This window comes from Pongo pygmaeus, chromosome X (assembly GCF_028885625.2).
Source record: "Pongo pygmaeus isolate AG05252 chromosome X, NHGRI_mPonPyg2-v2.0_pri, whole genome shotgun sequence".
NCBI lineage: Eukaryota > Metazoa > Chordata > Mammalia > Primates > Hominidae > Pongo > Pongo pygmaeus.
Window position 1 is genome coordinate 44799128 of NC_072396.2, and position 27361 is coordinate 44826488.

The 27361-nt window shown below is 41.5% G+C and overlaps 1 protein-coding gene across 1 annotated transcript in view; it reads right to left on the minus strand.

Moving 5' to 3' along the window:
• Positions 1-302: 302 nt before the first annotated feature.
• Positions 303-27361, minus strand: part of EFHC2 (EF-hand domain containing 2) — a 202366-nt gene continuing 175307 nt past the window's right edge. The window contains exons 15-16 of the mRNA XM_063660208.1: positions 16704-16809; positions 303-810 (exon numbers count right to left, since the gene is read on the minus strand). Coding sequence (XP_063516278.1) covers positions 709-810; positions 16704-16809 — 208 coding nt within the window. The 3' untranslated portion in view covers positions 303-708. The remainder of the gene's footprint in view (positions 811-16703; positions 16810-27361) is intronic.

Consider the following 27361-nt stretch of genomic DNA (forward strand, 5'->3'; position numbering starts at 1 on the left):
TAGACATAATAAAGTTTTGGTCAAACTATAATTATATACACATGCATATATTCCTAAGCTAACAAGCTGACTTTAGATAGAAAAAAGGGCATTACGAATATAAATACTGCATATGTTTCCAGTGTGTGTGCACGTGCGTGTGTGTGTGTGTGTGTGTGTGTGTGTGTTGGAGGGAGGTTCTTTTTCTTCCCATAGCTTTACTAAGTTCAAAAGATAAACATATTTACTCTATAGAGGTTTAAGAATTATTTTGATGAGGTGGGTTGTTACAAAACTTAATTATGTAAGTAATAAACATGTCAAAAAGGTTTCAAAAATGTTTAATAGAATCACAACTTATTGCTGTGATATAATTTGATTTTGTATTGTCATGTATAACCTTCAAAAGTCATTTTCTGTACATATAGTAATGAATCAAATTATGTTGGATGAAAATTATCAGAAGATTTTTTGGTATTAATAAATCATACATATAATAAAAATATTCAACATGTTTTAAGATGGCATTTTAAATAGTAACAGTACGTCGGCAATATAACATGATGTTCTGTAAAACTAACATGACAAAATAGGATTAATTGTGGTTTATGGATTTTCATTTAATATAAACCTTGTTTCTTTTTTGTTTTTAATGAAATTATATCTACTAAAGTAAATGTGGCAAAATGAGAGAAGTAAATCATAGAGAATTGACCAAAACTGGCATGGTTATTCCTCCTCTAAGCCAAACACGTCCTTCAAAAAGGTCCAGTAGTCAATGTATTTCGCAGGAATAGGTGATGGCATACCAAGCCAAACATCTTCACATCTCTAGAAAAAAACCAAAAACGGATATGATTAGAACCACATTTCAAAGTACAGTTTTGAAAATTCAACACCAAACAGTTTATTTGCAAAGTGAAAATTTCTACCATCTAGTTTAGGTTCATAAGGACTTTGCGGTTGACTGGATACTTGTTCTTGATTCTTCATTCCCTCCCTGTATAAGAATTATGTGCCCACACTCTTTGTCATATGACTCTGTAGAACCTCCCGTGGAGTAAGAAGGGTATATTTTCCCGTTCCTTTGATATGGGGTTGGCCACACGACTGGCTTTGACCTATGTACTATTAGCAGACATATCATGGACATAGGCTCTAGCGTGCTGGCATCATTTGGCTTGGCCTTCTGTGCCTCTGCCATCACCATGAAAAGAACATGGCCCAGGATGCTGCTGTTCTTAGAATGACCAAGGTGGATCAGACCAGGCTGGACTTGCAGACTAAGAGCCAAGCTTAGCTGAATCCAGCCATGCTTCACTGACCTACATGCCCACAGACAAGAAAAAGAAATGTGTCTTGTTGTGAACCACTGAAATTTAAGGAGTTCTTATGCAGCATGAATACACTGATAGATCCTCCTATACTTTCTTAAGAACCCAATTTTTATTTTTATTTTATTTTATTTTTTGAAAGACAGGGTCTCACTTTGTTGCCCAGGCTGGAGTACACTGGCACAATCTCTGCTCACTGCAACCTCCAACTCCCGGGTTCAAGTGATTCTCGTGCCTCAGCCTCCCGAGTAGCTGGGATTACAGGCACATGCCACCACGCCCGGCTAATTTTTGTATATTTAGGAGAGACGGGTTTCACCATATAGGCCGGACTGGTCTGTTCTCAAACTCCCGGCTTCAAGTTATTCGTCCACCTCAGCCTCCCAAAGTGCTGGAATTACAGACGTGAACTGCTGCCTAAAGAACCCAATTTTTAAAATACAAACTGGTATCTATACTGGTTGCTTGGTTACTGTTTCTTCAGTAAACAATGAAAAGAACACTGGATCACTCACAGTATGATTTTGCAGATAAGCCACTTTATTTGTGTGTGTGTGTGTACACATATACCCACACAGATGCACATTTTATATAATACGTAAATATGTGTATATACACACACACAAACCTTTTGCATATGCTTCAATGGTTAATTAACATCAACAGGAGGCAAAGTCCATACATATGGTTGCTTATATTTCTACTGTCAAGGTTAAAATATGACTGTCAAGGTTAATTGTTGTATATAAGAGGTTCTATATCTTTACTAGTGTTACATTAGTATCCAGAATCACAAGGTGTCACAGAAACATAGGTAAAGGCTCAATAATTTGATGTGATGGAATTTTGGAAGCAAGCTGAATAAGTGGTGTTTCAGTTGCACCTTAACGGGATGAAAAACAGTTCAGCAGAGGGTTTAGGGTTGTGAAGGGTGTTCCAGGCATAGGGACCAGCGTAAGCAAAGGCCCAGAGATCTAAAATCTATTTTCAAGAAAGGGTGAGTAGCCCAGTGTGGTTTGTGGCACATGGTGCAAAGTGGCAAGGGAGATGGTTAGAAGGAGAAGCTGGGGCCAAACTTCTGGCCTGCTGTGTTAGTTTATACTTGAGGCTGTGGTTAGGGGAAGTCACTGGTAGGTCTTGGCCAGGGAAATGACAGAAATCTGATTAGAAACTGATTAGCTAACTTGCTGGATGTACAGAGAATGACATGAAGTAAGAAAATCAATCTGGAGGTGAGTACTATAATACCGCAGAAAAACGACTGTGCCATAACCAGGGTGGCTGAAGCAGGCATGGAGGACAGGAGCTACCTCTGAGAGATGCTGCTGCAGGAGAACATGAAATAGCTAGAAGGGGTTCAACTTGAAATGGTGACAAAAGAAAGGTGTAGTGCTATGGGTTGAGTTGTGTCCTCATGCAAAAGAGGTATGTGAAGTCTTAATCCCTAGTACCTCAGAATGTGACCTTGTTTGGAAATAGGGTTTTTGCAGATGTAATTAGGTAAATTAAGATGAGCAAAATGAGATCATACTGGAGTGGGGTGGGCCCCTAATCCAATATGACTGGCCTCCCTATAAAAAGACAGCCAGGTAAAGACAGAGACACACAGGGGGAACACCAGGTGACCATAGAGGCAGAGATTAGAGTTTTGCAGCTGCAAACCAAGGAACGCCAAAGATTGCCAGCAAACCATCAGAGTCTAGGAAGAGGCAGGGAAGGAGTCCCACACAGGTTTCAGAGAAAGCATGGCCCTGCTGACACCTAGATTTTGGACTGCTAGCCTCCAGAACTGTGGAAGAATAAATTTCTATTGTTTTAAGCAACTCAGTCTGTGGTACTTCGTGAGGGCATCACTAGGAAACTAATACAGGTAAGGATGGTTCTAAGAATTCTAAATTTAGTAATAGTTGACAGTGTCTGTTATCAGTTTCCTGGGGCTGCCGTAACAAAGTACCACAAAGTAAGTGGCTTAAAGCAACAGAAACTTATTCTTTCACAGTTCAGAAGGCCAGAAGTCCAAAACCAAGGTGTTGGCAGCGTTGGATCTTTCTGGAGGCTCTAAGGGAGAATTTATTCCATGCCTCTCTCCTGGCTTCTGGTGGTGGCTGGCAGTCATTCCTTGGCTTGTAAGCATACCACTCCAACGTCTGCCTCCAACTTCACATGGTGTTCTCTGTGTATACCAATATGTCTTCATGCGGCTTTCTTATAAAGTCACCAATCACTGCATTTAGGGTCCACTCTAATCCAGCATAACTTCATTTTAATTAATTATATCTGCAAAGATTATTTCCAAATAAGGTCACATTCTGAGGTTTAGGGTAGACATGAGTTTTGGAGGGGACAATATTCAATCCAGTGTTATAAGGAAAGCAGGAAAAGTTTAAAAACATTTTTTAGTAGGAAAACAAGGCTCAGAGGGAAATTCTAAGTTCAATTGTGGGCATTTTTTCTTCCAGGTGTCCATGGGACATCAAGGTGAAGATTCTGGTAAACATCTGTAAATACAGTTCTATATAGCACAGAGCTAGAATCCAGAACTGTGCAAAGATATAGAAGTCACTGGAATAGGAGTGATATGTAAAACTGACAATTGACAACAATGTCATAGAATCAGAAGAGAACCAAGTACCAGCATCTCTAATTCAGGTGTCAAACCTTAAAGTGGGCAAAGGACATGAACAGACACTTCTCAAAAGAAGACATTTATGCAGCCAAAAAACACATGAAAAAATGCTCACCATCACTGGCCATCAGAGAAATGCAAATCAAAACCACAATGAGATACCATCTCACACCAGTTAGAATGGCAATCATTAAAAAGTCAGGAAACAACAGGTGCTGGAGAGGATGTGGAGAAATAGGAACACTTTTACACTGTTGGTGGGACTGGAAACTAGTTCAACCCTTGTGGAAGTCAGTGTGGCGATTCCTCAGGGATCTAGAACTAGAAATACCATTTGACCCAGCCATCCCATTCCCGGGTATATACCCAAAGGACTATAAATCATGCTGCTATAAAGACAAATGCACACGTATGTTTATTGCGGCACTATTCACAATAGCAAAGACTTGGAACCAACCCAAATGTCCAACAATGATAGACTGGATTAAGAAAATGTGGCACATATACACCATGGAATACTATGCAGCCATAAAAAATGATGAGTTCATGTCCTTTGTAGGGACATGGATGAAACTGGAAATCATCATTTTCAGTAAACTATCGCAAGGACAAAAAACCAAACACCGCATATTCTCACTCATAGGTGGGAATTGAACAATGAGAACACATGGACACAGGAAGGGGATCATCACACTCTGGGGACTGTTGTGCGGTGGGGGGAGGGGGAGGGATGGCATTGGGAGATATACCTAATGCTAGATGACGAGTTAGTGGGTGCAGTGCACCAGCATGGCACATGTATACATATGTAACTAACCTGCACATTGCGCACATGTACCCTAAAACCTAAAGTATAATAATAATAAATTTTAAAAAAAAATAAATATCTTTTGCCAAAAAAAAAAAAGATGATTTATGATGATGATAAACTAGTTGCAGATTTGTGCAGGGTTACAGATAGGAATCTTGTAATTACCTAGTAGTAATAGGAATAACAATAAATTTATTGGATATTTACTACATGGCTGATACTCTTTTAAGTGTTTTACATGTATTAAGTTATTTAATCATCACGGAAACCCTTTAAGAGATAAGTATTATGATGATAATCTATTTACAGAAAAAGAAACTGAGACACAGAAGGATTAAATAGATTGTCTCAAGTCAAACCTCCAGTCAGTGGAGAAGCCTGGATTATAATAACCTGGGCAGTGGAGCTGCGGAACTATGCTCATCTGCGGGGCTACCCTCCAGAGCTGACAAGGATCTATTCAGAAGCAGCTGGCTTTCATCCTACATAGCTACATTTGGTCCTCACACTTCCAACAAGAAAAGTTAAGTAGAAAACAAAGCAGTTCTTGAAGTGACACTACTCTTCTCTCTCAAGGATGCTGCCTCTCAGAAGTTGAGCCCAAACCACCAACTGGCAGTATGAAGAGGGAAATCACCATTCAGACGGCCGATGGCTAAACCCATTCCTAAGGGGTGTTTTGTGCAACTCATAACACATGGAACTTGGTAAAACAAAGTTGCTACTTTACTACTTACTACTTACACCAACAAGTAGTAAACCATTACACACACACACACACACACACACACACTAAACAATATATTTTAATCAATGAAGGCTAAGATCAATAGTCATTCAACTCTACTATTTAACATGTCCTCAAAAATTTCATTACAAAACTTACAGCAATATTTGCTCTTAAGTGATGTTTGTAAATTTAATCCCATTGTAGAGAAATAGTACAAATATATGCCTTCAAAAATCACCATCCTCTAATAGGTCTTTTAAATAAAAGTTTTCAACACAGAAATAATGCATTATGTAACTCATATAAATATGATGAAATTATTCGGGGACTGGATCCTCTTATGAAACAGGTCAGGACTAGAAGATTCTGCCTCATAGCTTATGAGTTAGCAAAAGTGGTTTTGTTTTTGTATTTTTCAAGCAAGGAATTGTGATTTAAATGCTGACAATAAAGAGAAAATAATAGAACTTACAATGCAATCATGACAACTCAAGAATCTGGAGATGAGATCAAATTTGTTAGCAACTTGGGCACAATGAAACTCAAGTAAATATCCATGAGATTTGGAATTAAGGATAATTTAAGATGAAAAGATAACAGTAGTCCATTTCTTTAAATCCTGACCACTTTAAACCCCATGGCTCTCACAAAGCTCTCCTAACTATGCCGGCCCCATTGTGCTCTTTCTTTCGAATCAATACCACTTCCCTTGTTTATTTTTCCTTTTGTCACTCTTCCTTAGGTTCCAGGTGGGAGTGACTTTCTGTCCAAATACTTCATAAATGCCACAAGCACATTAACAGTGCTGTGGGTCCATCTATTGCCAACCCCCAATTTCAGGGAGATTATTACACCTATTGGCTTAAAATTGACTAATGGAATCGAATTTGGGACCAAAGGAAGGTTAGGAAACAGGGGAGGTTTCCAAGGCTCAGGGGATGGGGTGAGGGGCATCAATTAAGCAGAGGGAAAGACACTTTCTTCATAATTTTGTCTACAATTGGATTTACTTAAGGAATCTCATGGCCAGCCCCTTGGTAAAATGAAGACATTTTTGGCAACATAAGAAATCCACATATTACCACTGCCTAATTGTACTTCCTAATAAATCTGCAAATGTTCCAAATATTATAGAATCTTTATTAAAATCTGGGCAGTGAGTTAAAATACTGTTTTCATTGACTTTTTATTAACCCTACGCTATGCAATGCAAAGAAAACTCATATCATATGACTTTCCCAGCAATGCATATCAATTTTAAGTGGGAATAACTGCGTGGTACTTTTACAACAGAAGAAGTCATCCACAGAAGTTGATCCCACCCATTCCAGGTGAGAACAAGCTTACTTGTGTCTCTGTAAAACAGATTCCCCTGGCAGTGCAGGTTTGGAATTTGGGATCTTAACTGTCTACGTGCAGCGGGCTCTGCCAGCACCCCTTCCTATCCCCTCATTCTTTCCACTCTGGAGCACACCAACCTGACTTCCAACTGCCAGCACCTGCGTTCCTTTGCCCTTGGGCTTCTCTTTGGCCTCTGAGGCTTGCTTTGGCTGTCCCTGTGGCAAGCCACAAGTGCCAGGGAATTATTTCCTTTCCTCCACTTCAAGAGCAGCCCTCAAACAGTGACTGATGGGAGTTGATGGATGAATATCGCAGCTCCCTTGCACTTTGGGTGGGATGACTCTGAAGTGTCAGTGCTTCCCAGTTGCATTAAGCTCTAATCATTAGGTCAGGTGTGGGGACTCACACCTGCAATTCCACCATTTGGGGTGGCTGAGGTGGGAAATCACTTGAAGCCAGGACTTCTGAACCAGCCTGGTCAACATAGTGAGACCCTGTCTCTACAAAAGAAAAAAAAATAGCGGGGTGTGGTGGTGTGGGCCTGTAGTCCCAGCTGCTTGGGAGGCTGAGGTAGGAGGACTGCTTGAGGCCAGGGGTTCAAGGCTGCAGTGAGCCATGATCGCGCCACTACACTCCACCCTGGGTGACAGAGTGAGACCCTGTCCCAAAACAAAACAAAACCCTTAATCGTCTACATCATCTACATTTGTAACTGGTTTGCTAATATGCTTTTAGTAGCTCCTTCCCTTTCCTTTCTCACTCTCCCACTCCCTTACTAGTGTTTTCACTCCTCCCCACAAAATGATTTACAGTTAAATCTTTGTCTCCAAGTCTGCTTCTAGAGGAAGTCAGATGTAGATTGTATGCAATTTTGCATTTATCAAAATAAAGAATATGTTTAAGAAAGCCACAGCACAGCTTGCAACAAAGCAACTTCCTGGCAAACTGGATGGATCCAGAGTCTCCAAGTCACTTCCAGATAACTCAAAAGACAGCCCCCAAATCTCAGAAGAAAACTTGATGTAATCTGGAGCATAAACAATACATGCCACATAGTGTTTTCTGGAAGAAGGAAGAACTATGAAATGCAGAGTGAAATTCAATGATACAAAGATCATGATTCTAAAATGTCTGGGAATCATTGTCTCCAAGAAGGCCCTATGACATCTTCCAAGCTGGCTGTCACTCGAGGCACTTAAGATGTCAAACCAGTTGGCAATAAATTACTTGTTCATCAGTGGTGAAAAAATGTAGCTGCTGATCTGTAAAATCACACACCCTTGAAATGGGAAGCAAAGATGGCACTGGATGAAAACCCCGTAAACAGCAGCTGCCCAGTGAGAATAGCAAAGCTGTGTGTGAGCTAATGGGCCCTAGATTTATTTGCTTTGACATTTTTAAACGGAAATTTAATTGGATTATGTCTCCTTCTAGTTTAAAATTTTCTGCTGTAATACTGGCCACCAGATGCATGAGGGGAAAAGATCGGGAGCCAATTAAATTCCATGCTTCACTGAAACAAGGTTATTTTTATTCCTCCCAAATGCAAGGCAGATAGAGTCATGTTAGTGATTTCACCATGTTACTCCCCTCTACTCACTAGGAAAAGGATGTTTCTATGAGAAATATCTATACATTTATGGAAAAGGCCAGTGGTGTGTACAGTATTAAAATTGTGGTTTTCTCAGATTTTCTCCCTTCGAATAAAGTTAACATGGCTTTGGAAATAATCTAGTTTGACGAAATCATAAAAGCAATTAAATTTTAAGCAAATCAAATTGAAATAAACTTGGGGAAGAGGATTTTGCAAATATTTCTTGAGATAATCAAGAGTGTTCTGATAACATAAGGAAAAGCTCATATATAAAACCAGAAGATTAGCTTAGATTTCTATACATTTCTGACTTTACAGCAATGCCAATATTTCATGATTGTCTCCCCTTTCCCTAGACAAAGCTTCAACAGAGTTGTCATCTACGTGTGAGTTGTAGCTAAAAGACAGGTGTAGTTTCTAAACAAAACCTTTCCTTAGAAGTGCAATGCAGGGCAAGTAAAGTTTTCAGGGAGATGTGGATTTTTGAGCTTCAATGATAGGCTTATGTGTACAATTCAAGTCGACATAACCCGATGCTGTAGATGAAAGTGGATTCCAGGAGTATCATTTCCTACTAGGTTATTGCTCTGTGTTAGGTCACCAGTATGTGTTTGCCAGTTATTTTTTAAGTCTAAGAGGAATGGTTAACAACCTTTTATTTTGACTGTTATATTCAACCACAAATATTAGAAATAACTTTACTTATTTAAAAAATTGGCACCAGCCCCTGACTATATAATCCTTACCATTAGGAATATCTCTGAGCCTCAGCTTCCTGTCTATAAATTGGGGATAATACTTATTCTTGCAAGATTGTTGGGACAACAAAATGTCACAGGTTATTCCATGCTCTAAATACCAAAAGGAGAGTCTCAACAAGGCGGGTGTCCAAAGATGTTTCCCAAGGTGTACCCAACTGCCCCCTACTTCCTGATGACAAGGCCCTATATCATCCTATTGTGAAAGAGAGCGCTTTAGAGCTGACTGCTAATGCTTCTGCAGTTACGATGTTCATAAAATGAAGCCACATCCAATTTTTCTCAGAAATGTCAAAAGATAAGATGCCAGTCACACAGTGTAAGTTATAAAGTTTATATGAGAACCGATTTAGTGTTATTTTTTAAAACGTGACTTCTGAGATTAACCAGACAGGCTCTAAACAGTGGGACCTAGTCTGCCAGTTTTACAGCTACCATCTGTGAGCAAACACAATAGAATGGAAATGGGGTCTCCAGGCCATGACAGTGCCAGGGCAACATGCTGAGACCATAGATAGTCACATAATGGAGTGAGAGTTAAATTACAGCCCCATGGCTCACCATGGGCTGCTGAGGGGCCAGGCAGAGGGATAACCAAGGGAGTCCAATGAGAATCCAGGCTACAGGCCATTGGCTACAGGCCATAGCCAACAGTCATGATGGATGATAGCTTACATCCAACCATGTAGGAAAAACCTGTCACCAAAGGACAGTAGGACTAATCAAAGCTAGACTAGCTATACTATAGTACTCTTTAAATTCTCCTTGTTTGTTGTTGACCCCTATTCTTACTAGCTGAGGCCACCTAACTAGCACATGTAGGGGAGCCACCTCTGAGTCCAGGAAACTGGTCCTCAAATCCAGCAGACCAAGCCCCTGAAGCAGTTAGTGTAGACCTGGCTTTTATCCTGGCTGTGGGGCTTGTTCTGAGCTCAAGGCTTTATTCTGGTAACAAACAGATTGTGCTGGGTCAGTCTCCATTTGCCCCTCAAGATCCATTCTTTGCCCTTTTCACTCTGCTTTCTGCCCTGGGAGACTGACTCTGTGGATTGCATCACTCCTCAAGCTTCCTTGCTCTCTGGCTTCTGGGTGGGTTCAGCCAATCTGAAGCAGCATCAGGAGATCAGAAAACAGGAGAAGCAAGAGGTCAGAGTATGGATTTCACTTCCCTTCACCCTGTTCCTTCCCTGCCAGGCCATGGTTTGGGAGTGGCTATAGTGGCTACACTACTCTACCTGCTGCTATAGTTCCAGCTCCTCTGCTGGGCTCCAATAACACCAGTCCCCCAGTCCCTCCCTGCTTCTCCCCTTATTGCCAGTCCCTGAGTGCTCCACCCCCACTCCCCGCCCCGCCACGCCACCGCTTGGTTCTCTTAACCCTACCCACCCCGTCAACAGTCCCTTTATCAAATCCATCTCCAGGATCCCTTTGAGTATGCTGTGTATTTCCAGCTGTAACCTCACGGGTATAGGGACTTAGCCAGCTCTGTCCCCTTGGCAGGGTGAAAAAAGCTTGGTCTGAGCCTGCTGAGTGGCTCCCCCTGATTGCCGAATGGTGTTAACTTCAAGATTCCCCACCACTATGCTCACTGTTTTGGAGGGATGCCCTGCTAGAACTCCCTTCCAATCTCAAGTCTTGTGGACCAGACCACACTCCTACTCAGCCTGTGGTTGGCTGAAGCCTGTGGTCTTGTTCCTGGTTTCTGGCCTCTCCCTTCTCACCCCATGATGGTTAGTCACACTAGACTGGGAAGGTGTCCCAAATTTCCACCCATAACATCCATCCTATCCATTCATGCTGATGCAGACAGAATTAGAGTTGAATCTAGTACTGAAGCCTACTCAGCTTTCATCAGCCAATAAGTTTTTTTTTTATTTCTCAGGAAGATTCCCAGTCCAGAAATGAGATCCTGCTGATGACAATATGCAGCCCAGGAGTAAAAATATCCAGGTTCCAGGTGGTGGCCTGTCCTGGTAACTTCTACAGAGCTCTTCATAACACCTCTGAAACTTTAACCCGAGCCAGCCTGTCCGGCTCACATACTGGAGGAAGGGTGCAGCTTCCCAACCCTGGGGACTCCATCTAAGCTTTGCTTCCACACGGGAGCTCAGCCTGCCATTCCTTCTTCTCAAAAGACCTCTGGTCTCATCACCTTACACTCAGGGCTGGGGTGCCTTCACAACCTGATGGATCTTACCCTGAAGCCCTACATGTGACTGGCTGGCTATGGAAGACTCCCCAAACGTTGGCAATCCCCAAAGTCATAACTGGGAGGTTTTCTCTGCCCAGTTGCACCCCCGGGACCTACACATCTGGTCTGACTCCACCATGGCCTCTTATGGCATAACCACTCTCCTCTCAGTTCCCTACCATGAATAGAAGATCAGGAAATAACCAGGGAACCAGCTGGGGAGGAGGCTGTCACACTGCCAGGCTCTCAGTTGATACCAAGAACAGTCAACAGGGGCTTCAAGAGTAGTTGGTTGCCAAGCTGTGATGTACTATCCAGAATCCCCTTGAGGAGGGATTTGGTGGCCCAGCTGCTGGGAGTCCCCTTCCTGGATTTCCTGAGCTACAAACATGTCTTGGCTGCAAAGAGCCACGCTGCACAAAGTCATATCTCTTCTTGAACCAACCCACCAGGACAAAGGCCAGGCCATTCTGGCCCAACTCAGGACAACGCTAAACAGACATGCTAACTCCAGAGCTGCCTATGGGTTGGCCAAGGCTATCTTTGGGCTTCCATTGCAGTTCGACTTCTCCCTCTGCCCACCCTTCTTTTTTTCCCCCACCTTCTACGGGAGTTGATCCCAAGGACACTCCCAAATAAACATCCTGCACATTAGACTCCATCTGCTTCCTGGAGAACCCCACCTGTGACAAACTCTGACCCAGCAGTGTTTCAGGGCATTATTCAACATTATTAATAACATTTGAGCACACTTACATGGGTCAGTAGATATTACACTTTTTGCTCCTGTATTCTACTGTATAAACTATTCAACATTGTGCTCAACCCCTTCATGCTAAATATTTTCACATGAGATTATAGACTCACTGGTAACATTCCCAAGGTATTTTATGTCTTCTTTATGAAATAATAACAAGCTTATCAGTACCAGAGTGCTTCGAACTCTTTGGAATCTAGTTAAGTTCTCATTATTGGTGAAACTGATCAGGTACCATTTTATATCTATTTTCTTTCCTTTTTAATTGGCTGAAAAAGAATAGTCCTTTCTGAATGCCTCCTGCAGAATGAAATATTTCTAGGCTTTATCAGCAGAAATGATGAGGCCCTATGAGTAAAGTTCTCACCGTAAATGAATCGCAATTAGAAGAACCTAGTGCTGAAGCACAGCTGTTTCTGAAGTGACATTCCCGGCCTAGAACCATTCCCTTGCCATTAAAGAATAGAATCTCCCATCTTAACCTTGGCAGGGACTGCCCAGCACCCTGACTTGAGGAAAGTAAGACATCTCCATTTTACAAAAAAATAATAGCATCTAACACTTAAGCCCTTACTATGGGAGAGGTATTGTGGTAAGTGACTTGTGTATATTGACTTCCTTAATCCTCACAACCCTAATGGAAGAACTATTCTTATCACCATTTTTGAGATGGGAAAACCTGAAAGGTTGAGTACTTTGTAAAAAGTCACCCAGTTAGTTGATCGTAGAGCTAAGGATTTGAACTAGGGTCCCTGTGATTGGAGACCTTCTGTTCCATATTGCCTCTCAAAAGCATCTGAGGTCCACAGCTCGATACCTGTCCCAGTTGACAGAGTTGAAGTGATGCAACTGGGGAGGGGTGATTAAAGGCAGAGTGGATCTTTGACCTTCTCATGCAGTGACTTCTCTTCTAGTGTGGATGGTGATCTTTTGTGGGTCATGAAATCAATTTAATGGGTCACGAACAACATTCAAAAGAGAGGAGAAAAAGAGGTGGTAGGGAATGAGAAAAAGGAAAGGAAAAGAAAAGAAAGGAAGAGAGAAATTAAAAAAGAAAAGAATGTATCATACTGCACCACATGTAGTTAGAACAGTATTAATCCGTGAAACTTTTGTTCCATTATATATGTGCATGCTGTGTTGTTATGAAAAAAGTATCTTTCTTACTGTAGGTTGTAGTACAAAAAGATGACTGGATCTCATTCAAACTCAATAGTCATCAGGAAAATAAAAATTAAAGTAGCAAAATATGTTTTCAGAGGCAAAATATGTAAAAACAACCTCAATGCCTGTCAATAAAGAGCAGATTAATAGGGCCAGGCGCGGTGGCTCATGCCTGTAATCCCAGCACTTTGGGAGGCCGAGGCGGGCGGATCACAAAGTAAGGAGTTCAAGACCAGCGTGGCCAACATGGTGAAAACCTGTCTCTATTAAAAATACAAAAAAATTAGCCAGGCATGGTGGTGTGTGCCTATAGTCCCAGCTACTCAGGAAGCTGAGGCAGGAGAATCACTTGAACCTGGGAGATGGAGGTTGCAGTGAGCCGAGATCACACCACTGCACACCAGCTTGGGCAACAGAGTGAGACTTCGTCTCAAAAAAAAAAGAGATTAATAAATTATTATATATTCATACTACAGCGATTAAGAATGGCTTAGATCTATACATATTAAACTAGGGAAATTTTCCATGATTAAGAAAGAAAAGCACACTCCAGATAAATGCATGTGGTATGATCTTATTTTCGTACAATACATGATGAAATGATAAGACCCCCAACACAGAGGTAAACATTTGGGTGGTGGATTGAGTGGAATGGAAGAGGAAAGAGAGAAGTAGAAAGTAAGGAAAACAATGACAAAGGCTTATAGCAAAAATAGGTATGTCCTGTATATTATTCAGGGGCTCATAGGAAATGGCGGACATCTACAAACTGTGGAAATCGAGAAGAGTTTAATAAAGTGACTAGTTACAAAGTTGTGGGAAGTGTTTAGGAAAACCAATAGGGGCTAGTCCCCCGGGTTTATAACAGCAGGGAGCCATTACTACCACCTGAGGCTGAAGGGGCACATGAGGGTGGTTACCAGAGCCTGGAGTGACCAGCCACATGCAAAGAGCCTCTAGACAAGTGCTGTGGACTTTGGAAGGAGGAGGCCGTCAATCTGCTGTGACTGGCAGGAAGCAAGAACATTTCTCTCTCCTTTCACCCTCTACTCTCCTGCTGGTGCATCCCACCGGTCAACCCAACTGGAGGCCTAGGGGACCCACTGATGTGGCCTACAAAGGTCAGCTGCCAAGGACTGGCCTGGGCAGGGTCAGAGCACGGTAGAGGGCTCTGGAGAGCAGTCCTAAAGGGACACAGGGACACAGTCAATATAGACTTCTAGAACATTCAACGAAAAGGTAGAAGAATATAAATCCCATCTACCATGTTTCTATTTGTATGTAAAAATTAAATATTCACATGGATAAGAATGAAAGGGTTATCAGGGCAAATGACAGTATTGATTTGTTTTTGTGATAGTGTTTCAGATTTGGGTTAATCCAATCCAATGTCTTCAAAAATAATTACATTTAAAGGACAGTTTTCTTTTTTATTCTTTGCAGCAAGAGACCTGAGTTAAAATTCTGACTCTGCCTTACATTGCTGTTTCTCTAACTTCCTCATCTCTAAACTGGGAATAATAAATGCACCTATGATTGCTAAGAGGATTAAATAAGCTAGGTGATTTTGAGATCTTAGAACAGTAGTTGGCACACAGTAAATGCTTTAAGTGTTTGCTGTTATGTATGGGGACGACAGGACAAGAGCCTCCAAGGCCAGGCGTGGTGGCTCACGTCTGTAATCCCAGCACTTTGGGAGGCCAAGGAAGGCAGATCACTTGAGGCCGGGAGTTCGAGACCAGCCCGGCTAACATGGTGAAACCTTGTCTCTACTAACAATACAAAAATTAGCCGGATGTGGTGGCACACACCTGTAATCCCAGCTATTCGGGAGGCTGAGGCAGGAGAATCGCTTGAACCCGGGAGGTGGAGGTTGTGGTGAGCTGAGATTGTATCACTGCACTCCAGCCTGGGCGACAGAGTGAGACTCTATCTCCAGTCTACCCACCATCCAGCCAAAGCAAGTTCCCTGTAAAGGGCACTCTTAATCATGTTGCTGTCTTCCTTGAAGTTAGTCAGTGGTCTCCAGACCTCGCAGGACAATATTCAAATGTCACCCTTACAGGTATCTCCAGCTTCATCCTTTTCACCTCTTCCCCATGTGCCTTTGCTCTGGCCACACCAATTCCTCCTGGTTCTGTACAAGTGCCATGCTGTCCCATGTCCAGAGAATTCTGTTGGAAATGCCTTTTCCAGACCATGTCACTTTCCTACCTTGCTAACTCTTACTACTCACCATTGAAATTTCAAATGTCACCTCCCCTGAAAATACTTCCTGTTCCCCCCCAGTCTGTTTAGAAGCAGCTACCACCTCATCCCACAGAATCCCATGCAGGCTGTATCATGCCACACTCTAAATCATGAGCGTACCAATTCCCCCATCAGTAGTGGGCCCCTCAAAGGTAGCAGTGACAACTTTTGTCTCTGGACCCCAGCCTAGAGCAGAGAACCTGAAGAGAGTCGATACTTAATCCTGATTTATCTGGGGATTACATTCATAAATCAACAAGATAAGTAACCCAAAATCATTCAGCTAAGTAGGTGGCAGGGCCAAAATTCAAACCCAGCTCTGTTTGACTCCAAAGGCTACTACTTTCCCCCAACCATCTGGAAGTTCTATGACTGCCCTTGGAGTAGCTGCATGCCTGAGGGAACTCCCAGGGGCACTAGACCAGCTCCAGCCAGAATGAGCTGGTCAGCAGAGACCAGGAGAAATAAATGCCTCCTTTCTGGGAGTATCAACCGCATGACATTTGCTTTATCAAGGGACTTTCCCAAGAAAATCAATTTCTGGAGCATGTTAAAATACAAACAAACCACCACCCACCCACCCACTTCTTAAAGACAATTGGTCCAAAGAGATCTTAGAGAATTCAGACAATTCCACAATGTTGAGAGCACCATCTGATCACGTGAACTTTGTTTTCCCTAACCAAGCATTTTTCTACAGAATTTTGATTTTAAATTTGGCTTCACTGTGAAATGTGCATCCCCATTCTCTATTGTTTCACCCATGGCAAACCTGTGTGCACAGCCACGGATACCCTAGGGACTCTTGCCATAGGCACCATTTGAGATTTGCTCTTGTGGCTTATGATGATGTTACCAGAATCCCTTGATAACAGTGTTTATATCTATTTATAACTGTAACCTATTATCCTATTTTCCATATAATTGGATGCGACCGAAGTTAAAAAAAATTCGGCTGCATAAGAAAAGTCATGCTTTTACAGAGCAGATGTTTGCTCAGCATGGAAAGTAAATTAGTCTTTAACACAAATGCCCAGAAACACATAAGCACTCTTTCCAAAAGCACTGATGTTAATATTTTATAATGAAAAATAATTTAAAGATAAAGGATATTAAACATGCAAGGGAAGTAACCACTGATGGTTTTTAAAATAGGTATTCATTTTACCTCTTTAAGGTATGATGCTGGTTGCAATTCAGGCACTGGATTCTTTCTCCAGTTCAGGGCAGAGAAAAATGACTTATAATCTATTTGTTTTTCACTGTCTTCAAACCTGAAAATATAATTATAATATATAATTTGACTCAATCTGCAGAATTCAAGACCAAAATGTCAGTTTCAATTTTATCATGAAAACATAATACCATATATGCTTCAATATCTGATATTTTTCTCATTTCTTACAATTTCTTATTGCTTCTGACCCTCCAGAATGTAAATTCTTTGAGCAGGGATCTTGCCTATCTAATTCATCAAAATATCCCCAACAACAAGATCAGTGCTGGCACTTAGTAGGTGTTCAATAAATACTTGTTGTAGTTGCCACAGAAGCAAATTTGCTCATTCAGTAATGAAGACTATAGTGACATTTTGTTAAAAAGATTTAAAGGTCCTTTTAGTTTAATGGTTGATATTACATGTCAGCAAATAGAATGTCCTTATATTCCTTAAATTGCATACCTTTTAAATCTTTAAGGCAAGCTAGATTCATTTGTCTACCAGTATATTTTTTGAAAAAATAAAAGGCATCTTTATCATTTATTATGTAGCCATTAAAAGGGGTTATTTAGATCCAAATTTGCTATCATATAAATATGTTCTCGATACACTGTTAAGTAGAAAGGAGGCTGTAAAACAGTATGTAGAGTTATGATCCCACTTTAGGCTTATATTTATATTAAAAAACAGAAAAAATATGGTAGCAATAGACTTACATATTAAGAATAGATATCTCTGGGAAGAGAGATTCTGATTTTTGATTTTTCTTTAGACTTTTGTGTATCATCTGAATTGTTTTAAGTTTATAATCAGAAAAACTTCAGCCCACTTTCATTTTGAACAAAAATTAACAAATGATTATTCTGTACCATAAAAATATAGGTCAAAAATAATGAATCTCTTTGACCACTATTTCCTAATTATGGATATTAGCCAAAATTCTTCCTTAACCATAATAGAAATTTGGCCATGAAGATACAGTAATTTCAACACAATTGCTACAATGACCTAAACACAAAATACTTCTTAGTGTAATGCCTCAATGCCACCTATCCTAAATTTGATCACATTCTGCCAGTTTTTAAGGTTAATTATCATGTAACACCAGTTTTTGAAGGAAAATACAAAGTGGTCACTAGACATTGTTCCAGGCACCCTGTTCCAGGCTCCTACCCTTAAAATATACTCCTAATCAGTCCAAAGATTTTTCTCTTTTCTTCTCAAAGTACTAAAAAATTAATAGCTTATATTTATAAACTAATAAAAATTAGCAGCAATAAATTAAATGTTACAAGCTGAAGTCACATAGCCTCATCAATCTAAACAAAATGGAATAAACAAAGTGACCAGAAGAGGGGAAAGGGGAATTCTGTAATTCTTTTGTGTACATTTTCTTTGGCCAAGGATTCTAAGATACAATTCCAATATGCTGCCCCCTACTCACTGTTTACCCTTTAAATTATGGCTCACTAGTCATTTCAACTCCTTTAAAGGACATACTCTGTTTATGGAAATATTTATAGCCAAAACGTAGGACCATTATTTCTTTTATTTGTGTATGTTTTGGGGGAAGAATGAAAACTCAATTAAAGATGTCTCATAATAAACTTTTTTTTTAGCACAGAGCCTTGAAAGAAAGTATTTCCTAATATCCCGAGTAGGAGCTAACGTCAAAGAATGAGATCATGTAGGACCTTTGGCTTTTATGCTGAGGAAAACTAAGAGCCACTAGAGCATATTCTACAGAAAGGTTATGAGACCTTCAATGTTCTGAATGTTTGTGTCCCCTCAAAATTCATATATTGAGGCCTCATCAATGTGATGATATTAGGAGTTGGGGCTTTAGGAAAGGTGATTAGATAGTGAGGGCTCTGCCCTCATGATGACATTAGTGTCCTTATATTAATTAAAGAGACCCCAGAGAGCACTCTTGCCCCTTCTGCCATGTAATCCTGTAAGGATTCAGAGAGAAGGCATCATCTGTGAGCCAGGAAGTGGGCCCTCATCAGACCCAAATCTGTTGTCATCTTGGTCTTGGACATCCCAGCCATGAGAACTCTGAGCAATGAATTTCTGTTGTTTATAAGCCACCTAGTTTATGGTATTGTTATAGCAATCTGAACAGACTAAGAAGGGACTTATGATATTTTTAAAAGATCACTCTGACTGATATATTCAGAGTAGAACACAGAGGGCAAGGCAGAAGTGGCAAGGACAGTTAGAAGTCCCTTGCAGGGATCCAGATGAGAGACAACGGCAGTTTAGATGAGGGCGGTGGCACTGGAAGGCAATGAGGAGTGGCCAATTCCGAATATATTTTGAATGTAGGATTCCTAAAAGACTATATATATTATGTAAGAGAGAGAGGGAAAAAGAGAGAGTATTCAGGATGACTCCAATGCCTTTGCTTGAATAACTGGAGCAATGGAGCTGCCCTAACTGAGATGAGAAAGACTGCAGGGACTGCCGGTTGGAAAGATCATGAGCTCAGTTTTGGATATGCCACATTTGGATGGAAAGTGAGCAAGTGGGGCTATGAGTCTGAAGCTCAAGGAAGTAGTCCATTTGAAGATATAAATATGGGAGTCATTAGCCATATAGAAGGTATTTAAAGCCATAAAATTGGGAGACTTGAGGAGATCATCAATAAAATAAGTTTCTCTATCTGCTCTTAAAGTACAGAATTTGTCAGTAAATTCCCATTACATCAATTATAAGAGGCACTTACTCAATCCTAGGGGTTTCAGAGGTATAGTATCCTGGTAGTCTGGGAACCAGTCAAAGACTACCAAATAAATCTAGGATCACATCAGACTTCACTCCTCATATACAATCCACTAAGCAGTCCTGTGGGTTCTACCACTGTAGCATATAACAAGTCTATCTATTTCTCTCCATCTCTTTTACCACTCCCTAATTCCAAGCCACTATTGTCTCTCATCTGGATTATAGCAATAACTTCCTGTCTTGGTCTTGCTACTTCTACTCTTACCTAGCAGCAGACCATCCTCCACCACAGTGCTCTTTCTAAAACACAGATCAGATCATTCACTTTCTTGTTTGCAATCCTCCAGTGGCTTCCCAATCCACTTAGAACACAAGCTAAACTCCTTATGAGGGTTTATAAGACCCAACTTAATCTGGCTGCTGATGGCCTCTCTGATTACATCTCCTCACTTGAAAACTCTCTGTTTACAATGTTTCAGGTATACTAGCCTTCTTCTGGTTCCTTGATCACGCCAAGATTGCTGGCAGAAATGCAAGGCATTTGCACTTCTGGTCCCTTTGTCTGGAAAGTCCCATTTCAAATGTTGCTTCCTTAGAAAGTCCTCCTGAAGTTCCTCTTATCTGAGTCCCTATGCCTGAATTTGCATTTGCCCTAGATGATGGCACTGGAACTTACTGGAAAATTTCTGGAAGTCACCACAGGAAGTCCTATCATTAGATGTTGTTACCACTAACTCTGATATTTACCTGTTACCTCATAACACCCAGTCTTCCTTCCTGCCCAGTTCATATGTCAGACTCAAAACATTGAACCATTTATCCATTTAGGGGGACAATTAAGAAGAATATTTAGGAATCAAATGATATTCAGGAAGGTCCACTGAATAAAAGTATACATAGCTCAGAAATAATGTCTAAAAGTTTTTTGAGAAAAAATGCTTAAACGAGTTCATCTTTCCAAAATCCCAGAGCCAGGCCTAAAGGAAGAGTTGTGGTAATGTGGTAAAATACTCCAAGTTTTTCTTTTCAGTTCTGTCTTAGAGGATCTCAGTGTGTGTGGGAATCCCCCCAAGAGGCACAAGGGAGAAAAGAACAAAGGATATTTCAATTAAAAGGAATAAAACTAGCTCATGTTTCTTGGAAGAATTCTTTGCTCTTGGGAAGTAGATAGGGTTGCAGTAAATCACGATGAATCAATCACAAGTATTTGTCTCCCTTTTCCCCCAAATCCTACCAAAATGACCAAAAAACAATAAAAATAGGTTATAACCCACAATGACAAAGAGAATTGGAAAAAAGACCATGGTAGAGAAGAGACGTCAAACTCTTTTCAAGATGAAAAGTAAACAGAGGATTGGTAACTAACTTGGCAGAGCTGAGGAAGAGAAGCTGAACCCTAAATGTCCCTGTCAGTGGGGAGAGGGCACTCAGAGTCCAGTTGATTTGGCCCACAAAATTCCTGGGAGACTGAGTGACTGCAGACTCCAGGTGCCAATAAAGGCAGGAATATGGTGTGGCACTGAAAACACGGATTGTTTGAAAGCCTGAAGAAAGTGGGGGCCGGGCATGGTGGCTCAGGCCTGTAATCTCAGCACTTTGGGAGGCGGAGGCGGGCAGATCATGAGGTCAGGAGATCGAGACCATCCTGGCTAACACAGTGAAACCCCGTCCCTACTAAAAATACAAAAAATTAGCTGGGCGTGGTGGCGGGCGCCTGTAGTCCCAGCTACTCGGGAGGCTGAGGCAGGAGAATGGCATGAACCCGGGAGGCGGAGCTTGCAGCGAGCAGAGACTGTGCCACTACACTCCCGCCTGGGCGACAGAGCGAGACTCCATCTCAAAAGAAAAAAAAAAAGAAAGCCTGAAGAAAGCAAGAGCAACTGAACAGCCAAGTATCTTCCTCCATACTGTGCTCCTCCCTGTAGAGACCAGAGGCTTGTTCTCCAGAGAAATTCAATCAAAGAAACTCCAGTTTGGGGAGAGGAGGCAAAATGGAGTGCAGAGGATGAGGGGCGGTCAGGTGCCTTCTTTCCCCTTTTCTACTCCTAGAATACCAGTGGCCATGCTTAAACTCTCCCTTTCCCCATCACAACCTCCCTCCTATCTTTGCAGGAGAAGACAGGATTCTTCTCTCCATACTCTGAATGGTTCCAGAGAAATCTCCAGATTCCAGCTTCTGGGGATTCTCTAATAAAATGAAGGCTCAGGAGTTGACTGGGTAGTGAAATCCACTAATCAACAAACCCCTTCCCCTGACCAAAGCATCCAACATTAAAGACAGAAGCCAAAACAGCAATAGAAAAAAAAAAAAAAAAAAAGGAACCAAAAGCAATTCAGGGAACAGAGGGAAAGATGTGAGATATGAGGATGTATTACATTCCTGAAAAAAGAACAGAAGACTACAAGAAAGAAATATCTGGATGAAAAACGTGCTCTTGGAATTAAATTTTTTAATATGATAGTAAAAGATGCAGTAGAAGGGCTGGAATATAAACTTAAGGAAATCCCTTAGTAAATGCATCCTAATGAAAAACAAAATCTGGAAGAGAAAATATCCAAATTCGAGAGCTCTAAAATCTTTCTATTTATTACTTATTTATTTATTTTTCATACAGGGTCTTGCTCTGTTGCCCAGGCTGGAGTGCAGTGGCGCGATTATAGCTTACTGTAGCCTCAATCTCCCAGGCTCAAGTGATCCTCCAGCTTCAGCCTACTGGGTAACTGCGCCTACAGGTGCGTACCACCATGCCTGGCTAATTTTTTATTTTTATTTTTTGTAGAGACAGGGTCTCACTATGTTGCCAGGCTGGCCGAGAACTCCTGAGCTCAAGTCTCCTGCCTCAGCCTCCCAAAGTGCTGGGATTACAGGTGTGAGCCACCACAGCTGGCCTTAAAATCTTAGCAATAGGAGTTCTCATAATAGAGAAGAAATTATTAAATCATTAATAGAAAATTTCTCAGAACCAAAGGACAGTGACTCCAAACTAGAAGAGCCTATAGGGTGTTAAGCACAACGAATCCATATATAGCTACACATACACACACACACACACACACATACTCTCTGTCTCTCTCTCTCATCATGAACTTCCAGAATACTAGGAATAAAGAGAAGATCCTAAGAGCATTCCAAAAAGAATAAATAGCAATGTAAATCAATATTAAGCTAAATTTTCAGTCACTATAACAGGAAGTTAGCAGACAGTATCTGCAAATGATCAATTATGATATCATGTGCAGTGCACTCAATATGTACATGCTATTTTAAATAGCAGAAGCAGCTAGAAGTGCTGAAAGTGGCTTCTTCTTGTGAATGGGTCTGGGGGGTGGAGAAGAATGTGGCCAGAGACTGCTGTTGTTGAAATAAGCTTTTTAGAATGATTTGATAATTTTTGACTATCAGCATATGTCAGTTTGATTTGAAGAAAATTTTAAGGAGTGTAAAAAGCAGATGAGAGACTCTGAGACATGATTTTCCAGGTAGTAAACATGTAAAAGTCAGATGTGGAAAGAAAGAAGTGCTACTAGTCGGGAGTATATTCAGGAGGAATGAGTCTCTCAGTTTTCCTCCCTGCTCCAAAATTCTGCCCGTAGCCTCCTGGGCCACTGACATAGGGTGATTTTTCATGCCATCATTTGTTATTATAACATGCACTCTAATATACACCATGCTTGTTAGATGAGGTTGTAAGGAGAGAATCAGGACATAAGGAAGATCTCCAGTCCTAACAATAGTATAGGTCAGAGGAGGAAGAGGAGGCAGGGGAAGCAGTTCAGAGACAGAGAAAGGTCTGAATATTACAGGAGTGAGAACAAATCAATCAGTCAGTGACTAGAGTTACCCCTGAAGGTTATCTCCCCAAGTCCCCCATCACGGAGGCCTCCCTCTGTCTCATGGCTAGAAGCATCATTTACCAAATCCTAGCCATCCTTTCAAAATAATCTGGAAAAGCCTATGAATCGTATGGAAGATAAATCTCCTTATTTCATGGCCATGCTGTGCTTTCCATAAAAAAAAAAAAAGTGGTCCCAATTCTCCACCTGAGTCCCCTGCTTCACTCCTCTCCAAATGACATTGGCTCTTGTTAAAACTCTGATCCATGGTTAAAGGACAAAGATTTGCCACTCTGGAGGAAATTCTTTTCAAAAGGCTTTGAAGGCAATTCCAAAGAAGAACTTTCTATGGCCACATTGTTGGAATCAGTGTGCAGCCTTCCAAGGTTACTGCCCTAAAGGGCAGCACTAATTCTGGCTTTTAAGTGTTTCTACGCTTGTTAAAAAGTCAGCCTTCTTACTTTCAAGTCCTAGCTCACAGTGCGAAAGTGTTTTCCTAAAACCTCCATAAATTCTTCTTTCCCTTTGATACTTGCGAATCCACCATTTTCTCTACTACACAAACTCAGAGACATGTTTGTGGAAAAAGGGGGAGGGAAGGCAATTCCTCTGGTTCCTTTCTAGATAATACGACCCCTCGAACATGCTTCCTGATGTCTTGCTAGGTGGGAGTTCTTAGAACTGAGTCTGATGTGACGTTTGACTGATGTTCATACTCCCCCTCCCCAAAATGAAAAATGGCTTGAAAACCACAGAAGCCAAGAAGCCATCCATCTCCTTGCTACGGGGAATAATCCTGAGCTGCTCTATTTCCACCCTTGGTAGAGGTAAAAGGCTCAGTGGCAGCTGTAATTTGCTGAAGAGGAGCCTTCTTCTCCTCTATTGCAAAGGTCACCTCATCATTTAGGGGAATGGTCTGGAAGGGAGAGAAGACGGTGAAGATCCATTTTTGACTCAGTTGTATTTGGTTTCAGTCCATTACCCAACAAACCCAGGGGTGCATCTTGAAACACCTGGTAAAAGTCGTCAAGGCCAGACACTTGAGAAGAGATGGAGCTCTGGGCCCCTGCGTCAAGCTGCCAACAAGTAACTCTGGTTATCTCTAAATAGTCATGCCTCTAAATTCCAATTCTGACTCCAGCACAGATCTCTGGTGAGGTGGGACACAGCTGCCAGGTAAGGACTGTATGTACATAGAGTCGATATTCTGTTTGTCCATATGGTTTGGGATTTAAAAGAAAAATCTTTTCAACTAGAAATCCTCTTATATTTGAAAAGGTAGAAAGCATCTGGGTGGGTGGATGGGTCTGACAAAGAGACAGAGAGAGTGAGAGGAGAGAGCACACAAAGGAGGAAAAAGGGAGAGACGGAGAGACAGAGAGAAGGGGCTTCTCTGTGAAAACTTCATCAGTACACCAAACACTCTGCCACAATAGCTACCACATGGCTCAGCCCTTGCCCTTCAGTCTCACTGCCAGGTATTGTTGGGTGAAATCACAGGAGCACTAACCCTGCCTCTGGGAGCGGGGCAGGGGGCAGGGCTGGGTAGACTATAATGAGATGATTTTAAAGCCCTGTTAACTTTTTCCATTTTAACTGATATTTCTGGATGAGGCACCAGCTCTCTTGGGAGGCCAGTTCTAAGGCATTCCATGGAACCCAAAGCCAACTATAAAAGTCTAGCTCAGGACCGAGCTGCTGGGGAAAGAGTTGCACTTGAATCTCTAGTTATTCCAAGTCTAGATTTAGAAGGCCACAATTAGGGGAGAAGGCTGCCTCTTTCCTTCCCAGTCCCACAAAGAATACTTCAGAATGGAATGGCTTCAGAATTCTCTCTATCTCTTATGGTCTAACAATCAGAATTTTTTGCTTATTATTACAGAGGAATATTAATATCCAAATGAAGGCTCAGAGGGGTTGAGTAAATGCCCAAGAATCGCAGGGCCAGGAAACAGTAGAGTTGACCTGCAGAGGCAGGAGCAGCTCTGGTGGACACCAAGCCCATGTTTTTCTCCCTCATGTCCAGTGCGTTAGCACAGGACAAGTATTTGAGGCTGCAAAAATGAACGAGATCTAGTCCCTACCCTCAGGAGCTCAGATAGAGGCAAAGGTTTAGAGTTATCTTAGGCAGTTGTAGTTGTACTTCCATTAGAAGCTCATCTTGGCCTGGAGCACAGTCTTTCAGTGAGAGACTCTCAGAGTTTATACTTATGAAATGAGAAATAATGCCTACTGTCAATTAAAATGTACCTTTTAACATGCTCAAAAATTTACAAAATATTCTAAGGCCCTTAGCACTACATCAATACAAAGTGTCACTCCTATTATTAACGGATAATCGCTACCACTATATAGAACATTTAAGTCTGATGCTCTGTGCATTAATGAAATGAATTTGCTTGGTAAGTAAGGTGACCTTATACCAGCTCCCACAGCACAAACTGACAGGGGCTGAGGTAACCAGATACAAAAAGGTTTTGAAGTCCTGATTCCAGTTTGAGTTATGCTAACATAATAAGGAAAATATCAAGCTGAATTATAAGAAAAATGGGAATGGAGTAGAAGGAAAATCCTGGTACCAAAATACAGGGTTAGGAGAAATACATGGGTAACAATTACTGGGTGAAAGAAAGCATCCAACCCTTTAGCCATATTGTTTTTCATCTCCTGATCTGAATTTACACAGCAGGGTTACACGGCTGCTCAACAGCTGCCCAGCTCCATCCCAAGGCAGGTAAAACTATTCCTGGGCAAAAGCATGCATTGAACAAAATCAACAAGCTCCATGCCTGCCTCCCACGGGAGACTGTAGACGTCAGAGGGGGCTCTGGCTTAGCGTGCCATAAGGAGGGCTGTGCAGAAAGAGACTCTGGTCAGGGCTCTGTAAAGCCCTGTGGAGTCTGTGGGGAACAATAAGAATGCAGAATATAAATGTAAGCTGCAGGCTGATGGGCCCATTAGGAATTAGGGCAGTCTTTGAAAGGAATCTGCAGAGATGATGCAAAACACTAAGCATGTGACCCAAATCATGGCAGGGCATATTGGAGGGAGAGGGGAATGGGAATGAGACATTTTCTAATCTGATTAGTCTGAAGTTTCCCCTGAGTGTGGAGAAGGGTCACTGCACAATTAGAGGCAAAGTTAGACTGAACATGGTCTGCTTAGCAGCTGAGCGGGATGACCTCCTCAAAGCTAAGCTGGGCTTGGAGACAGATGTGTTCAGAGACTGAGATGACTTCGAAGCAAGTTCTGAAACAATCTTTTTGCATTTAATGTCAAATCATAAAGGCAAAGACAAAACAGTCTGCTGAGAGAATGAGAGGATGATGACTTGGTGGCCTCAGCACTGGATAAGAAACATGTAGGTCCTCCAGAGGCCAGGCTCCCACATTACTGGACTTTCCAAGACAACTCATCCTCAAGGCCATCAAAAGATAATCTAATAAACATCCACAGCTTCCTGACTAGAAGACAGCTTAATGTGTGAAAGGCATTCAGATCCAATTGTTGAAAAACATGGCTTCCTCTACATAGAAAGACACAGGTTTCTTCCAGTTCATTTCTAAGTCTGAGTGTGTGGTCTATGGTCCCTGACTTAAATTTATCTCCTAGTCCTCAATCAATTCTTTGCACCAGGTATTGTGCTGGATACTTTATGTATGTTATCTCAATTAATCCTCTGAACCACTAGGAAATAGGTAGTGTTACCTCATTCAAGAGATAAGGAATCTGAGGTTCAGGTAGGTCAAAACCCTTGCACAAGATCACACAGCTAACAAGTGGACTCAAAGAATTTAAGAGATGGGAGTGGAGGAGGGGGGTAAAATTGTCAGGATGTGACAACCCATTGGTTATTTATAGGTGGTACATCAAACAGAAGCAGTGTCTGCATCTGAATGAATCGAAGTTCAAGTCACAACTCTTCATTCCAAGGTAAGGGATAAAGAGACACATAAATAGTGCTGTGAGAATTCTTAGGAGGAGATAATCACTCTGATTATCAGCCAAACGAATGCAACGGAGCTTCATGGATATGGTGCCACTTG